Source organism: Canis aureus, chromosome 3, assembly GCF_053574225.1.
Source record: "Canis aureus isolate CA01 chromosome 3, VMU_Caureus_v.1.0, whole genome shotgun sequence".
Lineage (NCBI taxonomy): Eukaryota > Metazoa > Chordata > Mammalia > Carnivora > Canidae > Canis > Canis aureus.
Window position 1 is genome coordinate 45,766,053 of NC_135613.1, and position 13,307 is coordinate 45,779,359.

Sequence of the window (13,307 nt, forward strand, 5' to 3'; positions counted from 1 at the left end):
TTCAATATCAACTCTCCAGGCAGACTATCTGAAAGATGTTTACAGTTGATAGGAGGTTTCATTTTATTGGAAGATACCTCATTTACTTGAAAGTCATTGGGGTTCTGAGTTTCTTATAAAAGGAGAAAGTATTCTATAGGGTATTCAGAGAAAATGAGCAAGTTCATGTTTGGATGAATGTACTATATATAAGCTCAACTTTATCCTCTATTTTGCCTATTTAATATATAGGTGTGTGTGTGTATTTCATACCTATGTATATTTCATATATATCTCTTATATGCATATTTCCTATGTATTTTATATGTACATATTTCATATGTACATATTTCATATTCATATACTTACAAATTCTTATAATAATTAATTAAGTATTTTGGTATTAAATATGTTACTTATTTGGAAAATATCATAGCTCCATAGATTGCAGTGGATATTGAAAGATACCCTGTAGATAGCCCTTGTAGTCAGGAAGCAGAAACTTATTTAATCCCTGTGTATGGGGCAGCCTGGTGGCTCAGCAGTTTGAGCGCCTGCCTTTGGAGAGCGCTGATCCTGGAGTTCTGGGATCGAGTCCCGCCTCATGATCCCTGCATGGAGCTTGCTTCTCCCTCTGCCACACTCTGCCTCTCTCTCTCTCTCTCTCTCTCTCTGTCTATCATGAATAAATAAATAAAGTCTTTTTTAAAAATCCCTGTGTAACTGTTCCTTAATAATTCAGTTATCTTCTAGTTGAATTCATCATTTCCTTTATGCCAAAATATTCCAAATTTTAATGAAGCAATTAAAGTAGTGGTAATAGGGCAGCCCGGGTGGCTCAACGGTTTAGCACCGCCTTCAGCCCAGGATGTGATCCTGGAGACCCGGGATCGAGTCCCACGTCGGGCTCCCTGCATGGAGCCTGCTTGTCCCTCTGCCTGTGTCTCTGCCTCTCTCTCTTCTCTGTGTGTCTCTCATGAATAAATAAATAAAATCTTTAAAAAAATAAAGTAGTGGTAATAAAGAAAAGCTTACTATTAATGATGTCAACCACAATGTGGCAGAATCAGATTTTTTTATAATAAATTTATTTTTATTGGTGTTCAATTTACCAACATACAGAATAACACCCAGTGCTCATCCCGTCAAGTGCCCCCCTCAGTGCCCGTCATCCATTCACCCCTACCCCCGCCCTTCTCCCCTTCCACCACCCCTAGTTCGTTTCCCAGAGTTAGGAGTCTTTATGTTCTGTCTCCCTTTCTGATATTTCCCACACATGGCAGAATCAGATTTAATGTAGTTATAATGTAGTTACCTTAAATGAGAAATAAAATAGGTGAGCACAGAAAATAAATTTTGTGCAGTTCAGCACATACCTACAATGTACCATAAATTGTGACCTCTGCTCCTAAGAAATTTGGCAGCAAATGGAGGAGACAGGCAGATACCTAAATAAATTAGTCTTACTTAATAGTCAAGTACTAAGATATGAGGATGCCAGGATGCCATGAAGGAGGCTTCAGTCTGACCTAAAGATAAGTAAGGCTTCCTAAGGTTTGATGACTTTTTTCTTTTTTTTTTTAATTTATTTTTTATTGGTGTTCAATTTACTAACATACAGAATAACCCCCAGTGCCCGTCACCCATTCACTCCCACCCCCCGCCCTCCTCCCCTTCTACCACCCCTAGTTTGTTTCCCAGAGTTAGCAGTCTTTATGATGACTTTTTTCCTTCTCTACTACTATAGCTGTAGTCCACATCATCATCTCTTACTGGGTGTCTGTGATTGCTTCCTAACTGGTCTGCTTGCTTCCACTCTGGTCCCCCTACACAAAGCCAAGACTAACTTTTTTGTTTGTTTTTTGCCTTTACATGTATATATTTAAGATAATTCATATCTTGTGACACCCCCAATTAAAACTCAGTTAAATGAATAAATAAAACCTTCAGTTAAACATCAGTGGTTTCCTATAGATTTGAGAGTAAAATCCTACCTCCCTTCTATGGCAAACAAGCCCATGGTAGATCTGGCTCCTAGATTCTTCTCCATTTCATGTCCTACCATTTTCCTCACAGTCACTTCCCAGGGTCAGTCACCCTGACCTTTTTTCTATGCCTCACCCATAGCCAGCTTGTTCCTCTGCCTCTAGGTTTCATTCTAAGTCTTCATTTGACCTGTGCCAGTCTCAGCTCAAGTTTTATCTCCTAGAAATACCTTCATTGACCAGCTTCTCTCCTCCCCAGGCTTTATGTCCCCTTAGCTTCTCTTATGCTTTTCTTTTATTGTTGTCTGAATTTGTTATTTCTTTGTTTTCTGTCTCCCTATTCCAGAATGTTGGTTCCATGAGAGCTGAAACCCTGTCTACTCTATCCCTAGCCCCTGGCACATAGCAACTGCTTAATATATATTGGTTGAATGAATGGCTGAATAAAATTTTCTGAGCTGAGTTGGGATGGATGAGTAGGACTTAGCCATTCTAAGAACAGTGGAAAAGTAGAGAATAGAATCGGCAAAGTTACAGAAGCATGCGTTTGCATGAGATGTGCAGGGAAACTGTTACTAGACAGTAGAGTGTCAGCAGAGAGTATGTGACTCACTATGTGAGGTAGATGTGGTTGGGGTACCTGGGTGGCTCAGTGGTTGAACATCTGCCTTTGGCTCAGGTCATGATCCTGGGATTCTGGAATGGAGTCTCACATCAGGCTCCCCACAGAGAGCCTGCTTCTCCCTCTGCCTATGTCTCTGCCTCTCTCTCTCTCTGTGTGTCTCTCATGATAAATAAATAAAATCTTTAAAAAAAAATAAACAGGTAGATGCAGTTGGTAATAAAAGCAGGAATTAGCTCACAGAGGTCGTTATATGCCATGACCTTGAACTGTATGGTTTAGAGAAAGGAAAACTGTCAGATTTTGATTTAGATCAGTGTTTCTCAAATATTTTTAATCAAGAGACACAAGAAATACATTTTATATTTTCTGTAAACTAAGAACCACCCTTAGATTCTAGAGGCTGCTACATTCATTAGCTCATGGCCCCCTTCCTCCATTTTCAAAGCCAGCAGTGGCAGATCTAGTCTTCCTCATATCACAGCTCTCTGAGGGACATTTTTGCCTCCCTTATCCACTTTTAAGGACTCACTTGATTAGACTGGGCCCATTTAGAGAATATGCGATAACTTCCCCATGTCAGATCCTTAGCTATAATGGCATCTCCAAGATCCCTTTGTCATGTAATGTAATATATTCACAGGTTCTAGGGATTAGGGCATGGACATCTTTGGTGGGCCACTATTCTGCCTACCATGGAGATGTTGTGTTTTTTTTAAGATTTTATTAATTTATTAATGAGATATATATACACAGAGAGGCAGAGACAGGCAGAGGGAGAAGTAGGCTTCATGCAGGAAGCCCGGTGTGGGACTTGATCCCAGGACTCTGGGATCACACCCTGAGCCAAAGGCAGATGCTCAACCACTGGGCAACCCAGGCGTCCCAGCCATGTGGTTGTTTATAGGGAGTTTTTTATAGCTCATATTCCTTCCTCCCTTTTTCCCCCTTTATTTTAATGAACACTTATTAAGTACTCTTTCCTAGTGCTGGCATACAGCAGTGGGCAAGATAGCCAGTGTTCCTACTTTCATGGTGGCTTAAATTCTAGCCCAAAGATAGAGGACAAACAAGTAGTCAAGTAAATAAACACAGTAATTACATCTGTTCCATGAAGGCAATAGATAAGGTGATGAGTAGAAAGTAGCTGGGCAAGACCACTTTGGCTAGGTGGTCAGGGAGGGGCTCTCTGAGGAAGTGACACATGATCTGAGGTCTGAAGTGTTTAAGTCAGCCAGCTGCTAAGAAACAGAGGAAGAGGATTCTAGCAGAGGAAATGGAAAGTGCAGAGTCTCAGAGCAGCAAAAGATATGTCTTATTCAAGGAACAGTCTGAAAGCCAGTGCAAATGGAGCAGAGTAAGCAAGGCAGAAAAAGTAGAGCAAATGATGGTGGCAAGACAGGAGAAGTGAGGCCATGCAGTGCCTGAGAGATCATGTGCGGTAAGGATTTTGGATTTTAATCTAACAACAATGGACATATTGAAGAACTTTAAATAGTGATGGTATGAAACAGGTAATGTAATCTGATTTATACTTCTAAAAGATAGTCACTATGTGAAAATGACTTAGAAAGGGGTAAGGATGGTTTGGAGAGACAGACTGAGGGGCTCCTGTAGCCGTCTCGGGAAGAGATGACAGTCTTTTGAACTAGAGTGAGCATAGTAGGAATGGGGAGAAGCAGATCGATCTGTGATATATTTTGGAGGCAAAATTGATGGGACTTAGTGATGGTTTTGTTGTAGGGGATAAGAAAGAGAGTGGAATCAAAGATGACTTGTAGGTTTGTTTTTTTTTTTTTTTTGACTTGTAGGTTTTTGAGCAACTTCAATTAATTGCTGAAATTTAAAAAAACTAGGGGAAGAATCAATAAGGGGAAGGGAGACCAAGAGTTCCAACAGAACATGTGAATATTGAGCACTCTATCAGAAGCCCAACATGTAATGCAAGGGGACAGGTTGGAGCACAAAGCGATGTCTGAGTTGAAGATATGCACCTGGGAGTCATTAGCATACAAATAATTTCTAAAGCCAGGTGACCAGATGAGATCCTCTGGGGAGGGAGTAGAAATTAAAAAAAAAAAAAAAATGTCTTGAGTGAGCGGACATCCTTCCAGAGTAGAAAGTTAGGAGGAGAAGGAGGAGCAACCAGCAAAGACTATTGAAAAGGTGCTAAATTTTTTGGAGCTTTCCTGAATAATGACTAGGCTAGAGGGAGAAGAGTCAAAGAAGCAAGTGGGCACATTTCTGTATATCCACTAGAGTAGTACTATTGTACCTCTAGCACTTACCATTGTACCTGGCGCAGGAAAGGTGGCCTATTGAATGAATAAGTGAGTTTTTTTGAGAATGGTCAGTGTGCTCTGGCATATCTCTAGGTATGAGAGTAGGAGGTGAACATTTGCATTGTCTGGTTCCCAGTAGCCTAACATCACAGAACTTTCCAGCCTACTTTATGGATTTTTGGCCCACCTTTAATAGAATCTAGACAATTTCCTAATATATAGTAGAGCCATTCTTTAGGTTTAAATTTGAAAACAATCAGAAATCACCAAATTGCATTTTCTGAAGTATTCAAGATAGAAATACTTAGTAAAATGAATAAGTAATGAATAAAGAAGCAAATAAACAAGTAAAATTGAACTTCTAGAAGATTCCAGCAACTCCGTTTCTTATGACCAAAGAGATCAATCTTTTGCTAAGTTCTAGGAGAGAGTTATGAGCCACTTTTTGGAAGGAAAAAAAAGGCTTTATTGATTTGGCAGAGAGAGTCAGAGGGCGCAAGCAGGGAGAGCAGCAGAGGGAGAAGGAGAAGTTGGCTCCCCACTGAACAGGAGGCCTGACTCAGGGGCTCCATCTCAGGATCCTGGAAACATGACCTGAGCCAAAGGCAGATGCTTAACCAACTGAGCCACCCAGGCGCCCCATGGACTGCTGTTTAATCTCCTGTTACTTCTAGAACCATGCAAATAGATTAGAAATTCTCATTACTCTTGGGATTCAACACTTACGCTTGAGTATGATAATGTAGCCCTGTCTGGAAGAAAAAAATTTTGTTTGCAACTGAGACTCAGAAGGTTAAGTAACTTGCCCACAGTCTCAAAGTTCTTTTTTATTTTTATTATTTTATTTTATTTTTTTAGGGATGGGGCAGAGGGAGAGGAAGAGAGAGAATCTTTTTTTTTTTTTTTTTTTTTTTGAGAATCTTAAGCAGGCTCCACACCCAACACGGGGCTCAGTCTCATAACCCTGAGATCATGACCTGAGCTAAAATCCAGAGGCAGATGCTCAACCTTAAAGGCCTGAGCCACTCAGGCACCCCACAGTCTCAAAGTTCTTAAACCCAGTTCTAAAGGACACCAAAGGCTGGGTCTCTTCTCTCACCCTTTGCTGACTCCAAGAAGCTTAAGTGAATGGGGGTTAGAACTGGCTAAGATTTTTAATTTACTAGTTTTAAAGGTATACTTCATTAAAAAAAAAATCTTAACAATATAGAGAAATTAAAGGGGCATTTTAAGCCCTTCTGGATGATGTTGGTTCTGGTATTTTCTGAATGTATTTAACATGGATGAATTTGTCTTCTTTTACAAGGAAAATACAGAGGTATATTCCAGAGTTGACTGTTCATGGCACATACAGTTGGAGGATGCTCATTGGCACTTATTTTTATCATTGTGTTATTGTTGGTTAAAGCAAATATAGGTAAGATTTCTATAATTGAATCTGTAGAAGGATTTGTGGTTTAAATTCTCAGTTACGGATGAAATAATGTGTTTATGAGAATCGTTCTGGTAGTCTTTTGTAGTCAATCTTCTCTCATTTTAAATGGGTAAGTCTGGTTCCATTATCTATAACTACAATGCATTTTCTTTAATTTATGCTGATTAATGTACAAGTCCAATCATGCAATTTCTCTTTAAAAAGTGGCTAGGTAACCACAAAACTGGAATTATGAATGAATGTTTTACTAAAATGAAAAATGATAGTGCTTTTTAACAGAGGATATTGGTGGGTGAATCCAACTATGCTAAAAATAATAATGGCTGACATTTTCCTTGCCTTTTCTTTATGGGAGCTTACTTTTTTACTTTCTAACTCATTACAATCAGTGAAAATCAAAGCAGGGAAAAAACATAGAATAGAATGGGAGAGGAGAAAAAGAGAGAGGGAGAGGGGCTTAGTTTTAGTTCTGAAAATAAAAAAGAATTTTTTATTAAAAATGAATTTTTAGCATTTCCTTTATTTGATTTAAATAACTTTTTAACTAATTCCTGTTTAGGGTAGTTAATTAAAGCAATCTTGTAATTACAAAAAAAAAAAAAAAAAGACGTTCAGTGGAGGCTTTCTATCACATCTGAAAACTCAGGGTAAATCTATAGTTCTGAGATTCATTGGCAGTACCACCAAAACCTGTTCATTTCTGAATAGTTGTCATATTTATTTATATAAAAACTCCTAGTGAGTAAGAATGACCTCTCTTTTAATGAGTTTAATATGGTATGGTATCTGGCAATAAATAAGTAAATAAATAAATAAATAAACAAACAAACTTTTAAAAAGAAGGATACATTCATGTAATGTCATATTAGCTATATCGGGTTATGGTTCATCTAGCCCAGGGTCTTGCATCTTGAAGGAATACCAAAATGTGGCATGGAGGACCTCATTTTCATCCTTGATGCCAACCACAAATATACCAGAGCTACTGAATATTTTCTTTTGTTATAAAATAATGTTATAGATCATACATACTTTATATCACTAATATAGCAAGAGAAAGTATTAGTCCTAAATTGACCCCTAGGAGTATGTAATAACCTTTTAAACTGTCGTTTGTTTTGTATGTTTCCTTTTTGGTCTGTGTATTGAAATAAGCCTTATAAATCAGAAATGGGGATGGAAGCAAATGTGATTAATGTGGGAAGTACTTTTCAATAATTTGGTGAATAATTTCTATATAGGAGAGATTGGTTTTCTCCTGGTCCTCTGTTCCTGAATGTCTTCCAACCCTATTTTCTCAGCACTTTTAGTCTTACTGATTTGAGAACGATGCATCTTTTATTTAAAATACAGTTAGACTTTAATATGTGAGCCTTCTGTTCTCATTGTGCATCACCAATACAGCCAGAGCAAGGTGGGTTATTTATTTTTCCACAATTTGTTGGGATTAATTTTATCTTGCTCTTGATAATAACGCAAACCCACCATTTTGAAATGGATTTCTTGTGTGCTGACTTGTGTCTTATTGCAGATGCATGCAAGAGAGGAGATGTGACTGTGGAGCCTTCTCATGTAATTTCACTTGGATCAGCTGTCAATATTTCATGCTCTTTGAAGCCCGAACAAGGCTGCTCACAATATCCCAGTTTTAACATGTTAATCCTCTACAAATTTAACAGAAGAATCAATTTTCTGCATGGTCACTTCCTCAGTTCTCAAGTCACAGGTCTTCCTCTGGGTACAACAGTGTTTCTCTGCAAATTGGCCTGTAGCAAAAACAAGGAATTACGAATATGTGGGGCAGAGATCTCAGTTGGTGGTGAGCATTCCATTCTGAACTTTTTAAAAACTAGTCATCTTTTGGTATTTGTCATGTGTTAGACAGAAGTCCAAATATAGGGTAGTGTTCTTTCTTCTCCTGCCATATGAATATATTTTATCTTAATAGCAATATGAGCACCTCAATGTGAGAAATCCAGAAATCAGTAGAATTGGGATCTCATTTAGAAGTGTTCTCTCTCTCTGCCCTGCCCCCCACCAGTTGTTTTTGTTTGTGTGTGTGTGTATGTGTGTGTGTGTGTGTGTGCCCATTAAGAGCAAGAACCTATTGTGCTTAGACTCTAGTGGCAGGAAGGAGAATCTCTGGAGCTGAATCTCATGCCTTCTAGATTTGTGAGAATTTGTTCAAAGCTACAATCTCCTAAAAAGAAGAAAGAGATACATTTTTTGACTTATGAAGCCCAGGTTGGACTTTATACAAGGCTGAGCACTTCTTTCCCTAATTTAATCCTTACATCCACATTCACTCCTGACCACTGGTTATCATACTTAGCAGAAGTTAAAAAAGAACTCTTGGCACACTGTCTTTTCTTGAGTTTTCTAGAAAGCTCTATGAGGCAGAACTGATATGCTCATGCCATCAACAGAAAATATAGCTGGTTGCTTGGTTGCTAGGGACATTCCCAGAATAAAAACATATGGGAATACAATGACAAAGAAAGAAGAATTCAACTATCATTGGTCAAAGTGCACCCATCAGGGATCAACTCTCCTCCATGCCGGCTTACACTGCTGGTCTTTCCAGGCAGCTGCTGGAAGTAAGAATTAAGACATCAGGGATCCCTCGGTGGCGCAGCGGTTTGGCGCCTGCCTTTGGCCCAGGGCGCGATCCCGGAGACCCGGGATCGAATCCCACGTCAGGCTCCCGGTGCATGGAGCCTGCTTCTCCCTCTGCCTGTGTCTCTGCCTCATTCTCTCTCTCTCTGTGTGACTATCACAAATAAATAAAAATTAAAAAAAAAAAAAGACATCAGAGTCGATATCTATGGCATGAACCACAGTGCCCAGAGTGAGCCAGCAGTCCACCTGCCTAAAGCTTGTAGCCAGCAGCCTAAACCTGTAGACTTGAAGGCCCAGCCAGGCAAGCCAGTGAGCATGCAGGGGCTCTGAGTCATCCCAGGTTCTGTGCCCCCATGGTTCCAGAGAACCTCTGGAGTGGGGAGAGTAGGAGGAATTGCTACAGCAGGCTGACTGACCAAGATGTCAGGATTGTCAGAGCCCCTGATATGAAGACACTGATACAGAGCTCAATGAGACTCTTTTCAGGAAAGTTGGAAACCACTTTTCTGTAACCTATAAGAATATGGTTGGTGCTGAGCAATCTTGCTGGAGAGCCACCAGAAGCACTGAGCAGAACACCAAACAAACAGCCAAAGAATCAGTGGAGGCTAACGAGACAGAAACCAGGTCCAGGCCTCCTCTCCCAGTTGTAGCCTCTTATTTATACCGCTTATGGATCATGTACTCTCAGCTCTGCCTGCCAGGGATGTCCTAAAAGGAATGTGGGCTTTGAAGCCCAGCCCTGTGACCTAACAGTGTACTGTTAGGCAGTTTCAATTCTCTGAGCCCCAGTTTCTTTCTCTGTGTTATGAAGATACTAACATCTACTTCATAAGATGGTTGTAGTGATTAGATGACACCTGGTATGCATAGTACTTAATCTCATACCAAAAACGAAGAAGGAGCTGAGGTGATAAGCTCTAGGGTGGAAGTTTCATCCAGCTTGACTCTTCTTCCTGTGTGCATCATGTTGTGTAGGTGAATCCATTTCCCTTAAAAGAAAGTACAAGAAAGTGATAGACAAATGAAAATTTATCTAAAAAGCACCATTGGTCCTCACCTCTTTTGTCTTCAGAACACCTGAATGTTATACCCACGTAATTTACCATCTTAGTAGATAAATATTATGTATTTTTATTAGATATTCCCAGTCCTGTGATGTCCAGTTGCAGGTGTTCACAGTTCTGCTGTTTTCTACATATTAGGCCTTGGAAGTCAGTATCCTTGCACATGCCCTTAGCCATCCCATTCTATTTCCTACCTTTTCTCAGGTGTGTTAGAGTGCTGCAACCCCTTTTCACTTTTAAGGTTTTCCACCCAGTGGGGCACCTGAGTGGCTCATTTGGTTAAGCGTTAACTCTTGATATAGGCTCAGGTTTTAATCTCAGGGTCATGAGTTCAAGCCCCACGTTGGGCTCTGCATTGGATGTGCAGCCTACTTAAAAAATTTTTTTTCATATAGAGTATGCAGATGCATTCGTGACAGTTTGCAGCATCAGAAGACCTAGGGAGATGGTTAAGAGGATTTGTTATGGTGCAGCTCAGTTGGGTGGTACTGCTGGAATGTTGCTTATACAGTGTTCTCAAATGGTAACCACACCATCAAATGGCTGCTTTTTGAGCAAGTTTAGCACTTTGAGGTGAAGGACTGACTGGAAGCAACACTTATTTCTGATAATGGCTAGTCATTCCAAGAAAAGACACAATGAATTTTGGTTTCACCTAGTATAGTAAGCTTATTCCTATCTAGTGAGGGAGTAAACAGCCCCTCTTCCTTTTTATGATAAGTGGTTCCATAAGTGCCATTGTATATCCTGAGAATGCTATCATAAAGCTGGCTGGTTTTTCAGAACTGGAAATGGGTAATTTAGCCTTTTCTCCCCAGCACCTTCCTAGGCTTGGGCTGTTCTGCCACCAAGACCTCATTTAAGTTGTGTAGTAACTAAGCAATCAGTGCTCTAGCTTAAGCTCACAGGATTTGTCCACAAACTACTAAGAAAATCAAGGCAATAAATGAAAGACAGTGGATCCTTGCTTGGTTGTTTTCAATATATGCTTGATTGCTGATATTTCTGAAAGTTGTTTTTCTAAGACAATTTAATTTCCCATAGTAAGTAGGGCTTTTAAAAACAACAGCAGCCATGGGGCACCTGGGTGGCTCAGTCATTTGGGCATCCAGATCTTGATTTTGGCTCAGGTCATGATCTTGGGGTCATGGGATTGAGCCCCACATCAGGCTCCATGTGGAGCCTGCTTGGGAGTCTCTCTCCCTCTTCCTTTGTCCCTCTCCTCATTGTGCTCTCTAAAACATCCCAAAATATTAACAACCATAATACTTATAACAGTTTATTATATCGCAAGCTATTTTAACTTTCAGAGTCTTTGATTTCCGTCCTTTTTTTCTTGGTGTCAGTTATTATATACTTATATTGAAGAGAATGAAGATTGGTTTCCCCTGGGACAGGTTGTCTCTGCCAAAAACAAGTCCTGGATTGAAGTAGACACCTTGATTTCATGGTATGGGGACCTCATGTTGGGAAAGTTGACTTGATTTTTGAATAAAAGCTGTGCTCTTTTAAGATTTTATGTATTTATTCATGAGACACAGAGAGAGGCAGAAACATAGGCAGAGGGAGAAGCAGGCTCCCTGTGGAGAGCCTGTTACAGACTCAATCCCAGGACCCCAGGATCACAACCTGAGTCAAAGGCAGACTCATCCACGGAGCCATCCAGGTGCCTCTGTACTCTTTAAAATGAGTCTCTGCAAACTTTTAGGAGTAAAGGTATGAGTGAGAACTGTTTTCATTACTTAAAGGGGCCACATGCTCTATATCTCATTTGGTCATCAAAAGACCCTATGAAGGGTTAAGGTAATGATGGTGGTTTGAAAGCATGTATTTACATTGATCCCCCATGAAATTAATCTGTCAAGATTGAAATCTGTCAAGATGCAATATAGAAAGTTTTCTAGAGGTATAAATCCTAAAGGACAAAAGGAATTGGAGGGGAGACATATCAACAAACTTTTGGAAGCTAGAAAATAGGTAGACCAGTGATAATTGACTCAGGCAGCAGCTGGCAGTAGGAAACATCATGATGCAACATGATTGAATGTAGAACCTCCCAACCCAGAACGACTCGGAAATTGGTGATAACATGTCCTTCTGGGAGTGAGGGTAAGAATGGGACTAAAAATGAGCTATTTTAATTGAAAATCTATTTGAAAAACATATTCTCAGATCTCTTTCCCAATTCCATGTAGCTAAACATTCATTCTCCACTACTTTAGCATAAGACTGGAGGCTTAGCATGAAAGGATCACTAAACTATTTCCAACCAGTTCAGCTGAGATTGGTAGTACCATGCTGGAAAACAGGGATTAAAGGAACATTGACGTTCAGCTCCCTTCAGTCCTGTACCCTCCTCTACTCAAGTTAGAACATCCTTTTCTGGGAAATCTCAGATGAACTGAGAAAGAATAGTGGGAACAAAGAAAAGATTCTACAATCTTCTAAAAATTAAAAACAATGGTTCAAGAATCAGAACAATGGGCAGCCCCGGTGGTGCAGCGGTTTAGCACTGCCTGCAGCCCAGGGCGTGATCCTGGAGACCCTGGATCGAGTCCCACGTTAGGCTCTCTGTATGATGCCTGCTTCTCCCTCTGCCTGTGTCTCTGCCCCTCTCTCTCTCTCTCTCTCTCTGTCTCTCTGTCTCTATGAATAAATAAATAAAAATCTTTAAAAAAAAAAGAATCAGACAGCATCAGGTTTTTCAATAACACCCTAGAATGTAGAAGACAACAGAGCCTCCAAAATCCTGGATGAAAATTCTTTTCAATTCAGAATTCAATACTCAGCCAAAGTATCAGTCACGTGTGAGGGTAGAATAAAGACATTTTTAATCATGTTCAAAATATTTCTTCCCCGTACCCGTTTCCAGGGAACTACTGAAGGATATACCCCACCAACACAAATAATTAAATCAGGGGAGAAGAAAGAATTGGATTTAAGAAACAAGAAGTCTAACACTGGAAAGTGAAGGAATTTCCATAATATTAAGGACTGGCAGTAACAGCTGTGTATCAGGCACAGGAGCAAACCTATCTTATTGGGCAGTTCCCAAGGCCCCAAGAAAGAGGTCTCAGGAAAATGAAATAGCATTTTAATATGTTGAACAGTGATTCAGATAACTGGCTTGAGAGTTTGGAATTATATTAGTAACAAGAAAACTCATAGAAAAACCAGACAGTTTTGTGTTGGCTCTGAGATAAACAGAAAGTACAGAAAGTAAGAAGTTAATGTAGTAGTCTAAGTGGATCAATCATAAGGAGTTACGTATACAGATATTATACAGTGTATATATAAACTTAACTAGGCTCAAAATAT

General features: G+C 39.8%; 1 protein-coding gene across 5 annotated transcripts in view; it reads left to right on the forward strand.

Moving 5' to 3' along the window:
- The window catches only part of IL12RB2 (interleukin 12 receptor subunit beta 2), a 72,092-nt gene that overhangs the window by 5,585 nt on the left and 53,200 nt on the right, over nt 1-13,307 (forward strand). For 2 of the 5 annotated variants that reach the window (XM_077892244.1, XM_077892245.1), the window contains exons 2-3: nt 6,175-6,285; nt 7,835-8,122. In XM_077892244.1, the coding sequence (XP_077748370.1) occupies nt 6,210-6,285; nt 7,835-8,122 (364 nt within the window). In that variant the 5' untranslated portion in view covers nt 6,175-6,209. Of the gene's footprint in view, nt 1-3,603; nt 4,101-6,174; nt 6,286-7,834; nt 8,123-13,307 lie in introns of those variants that run through there. The other 3 variants (XM_077892247.1, XM_077892243.1, XM_077892242.1) reach the window with 3 other exon arrangements.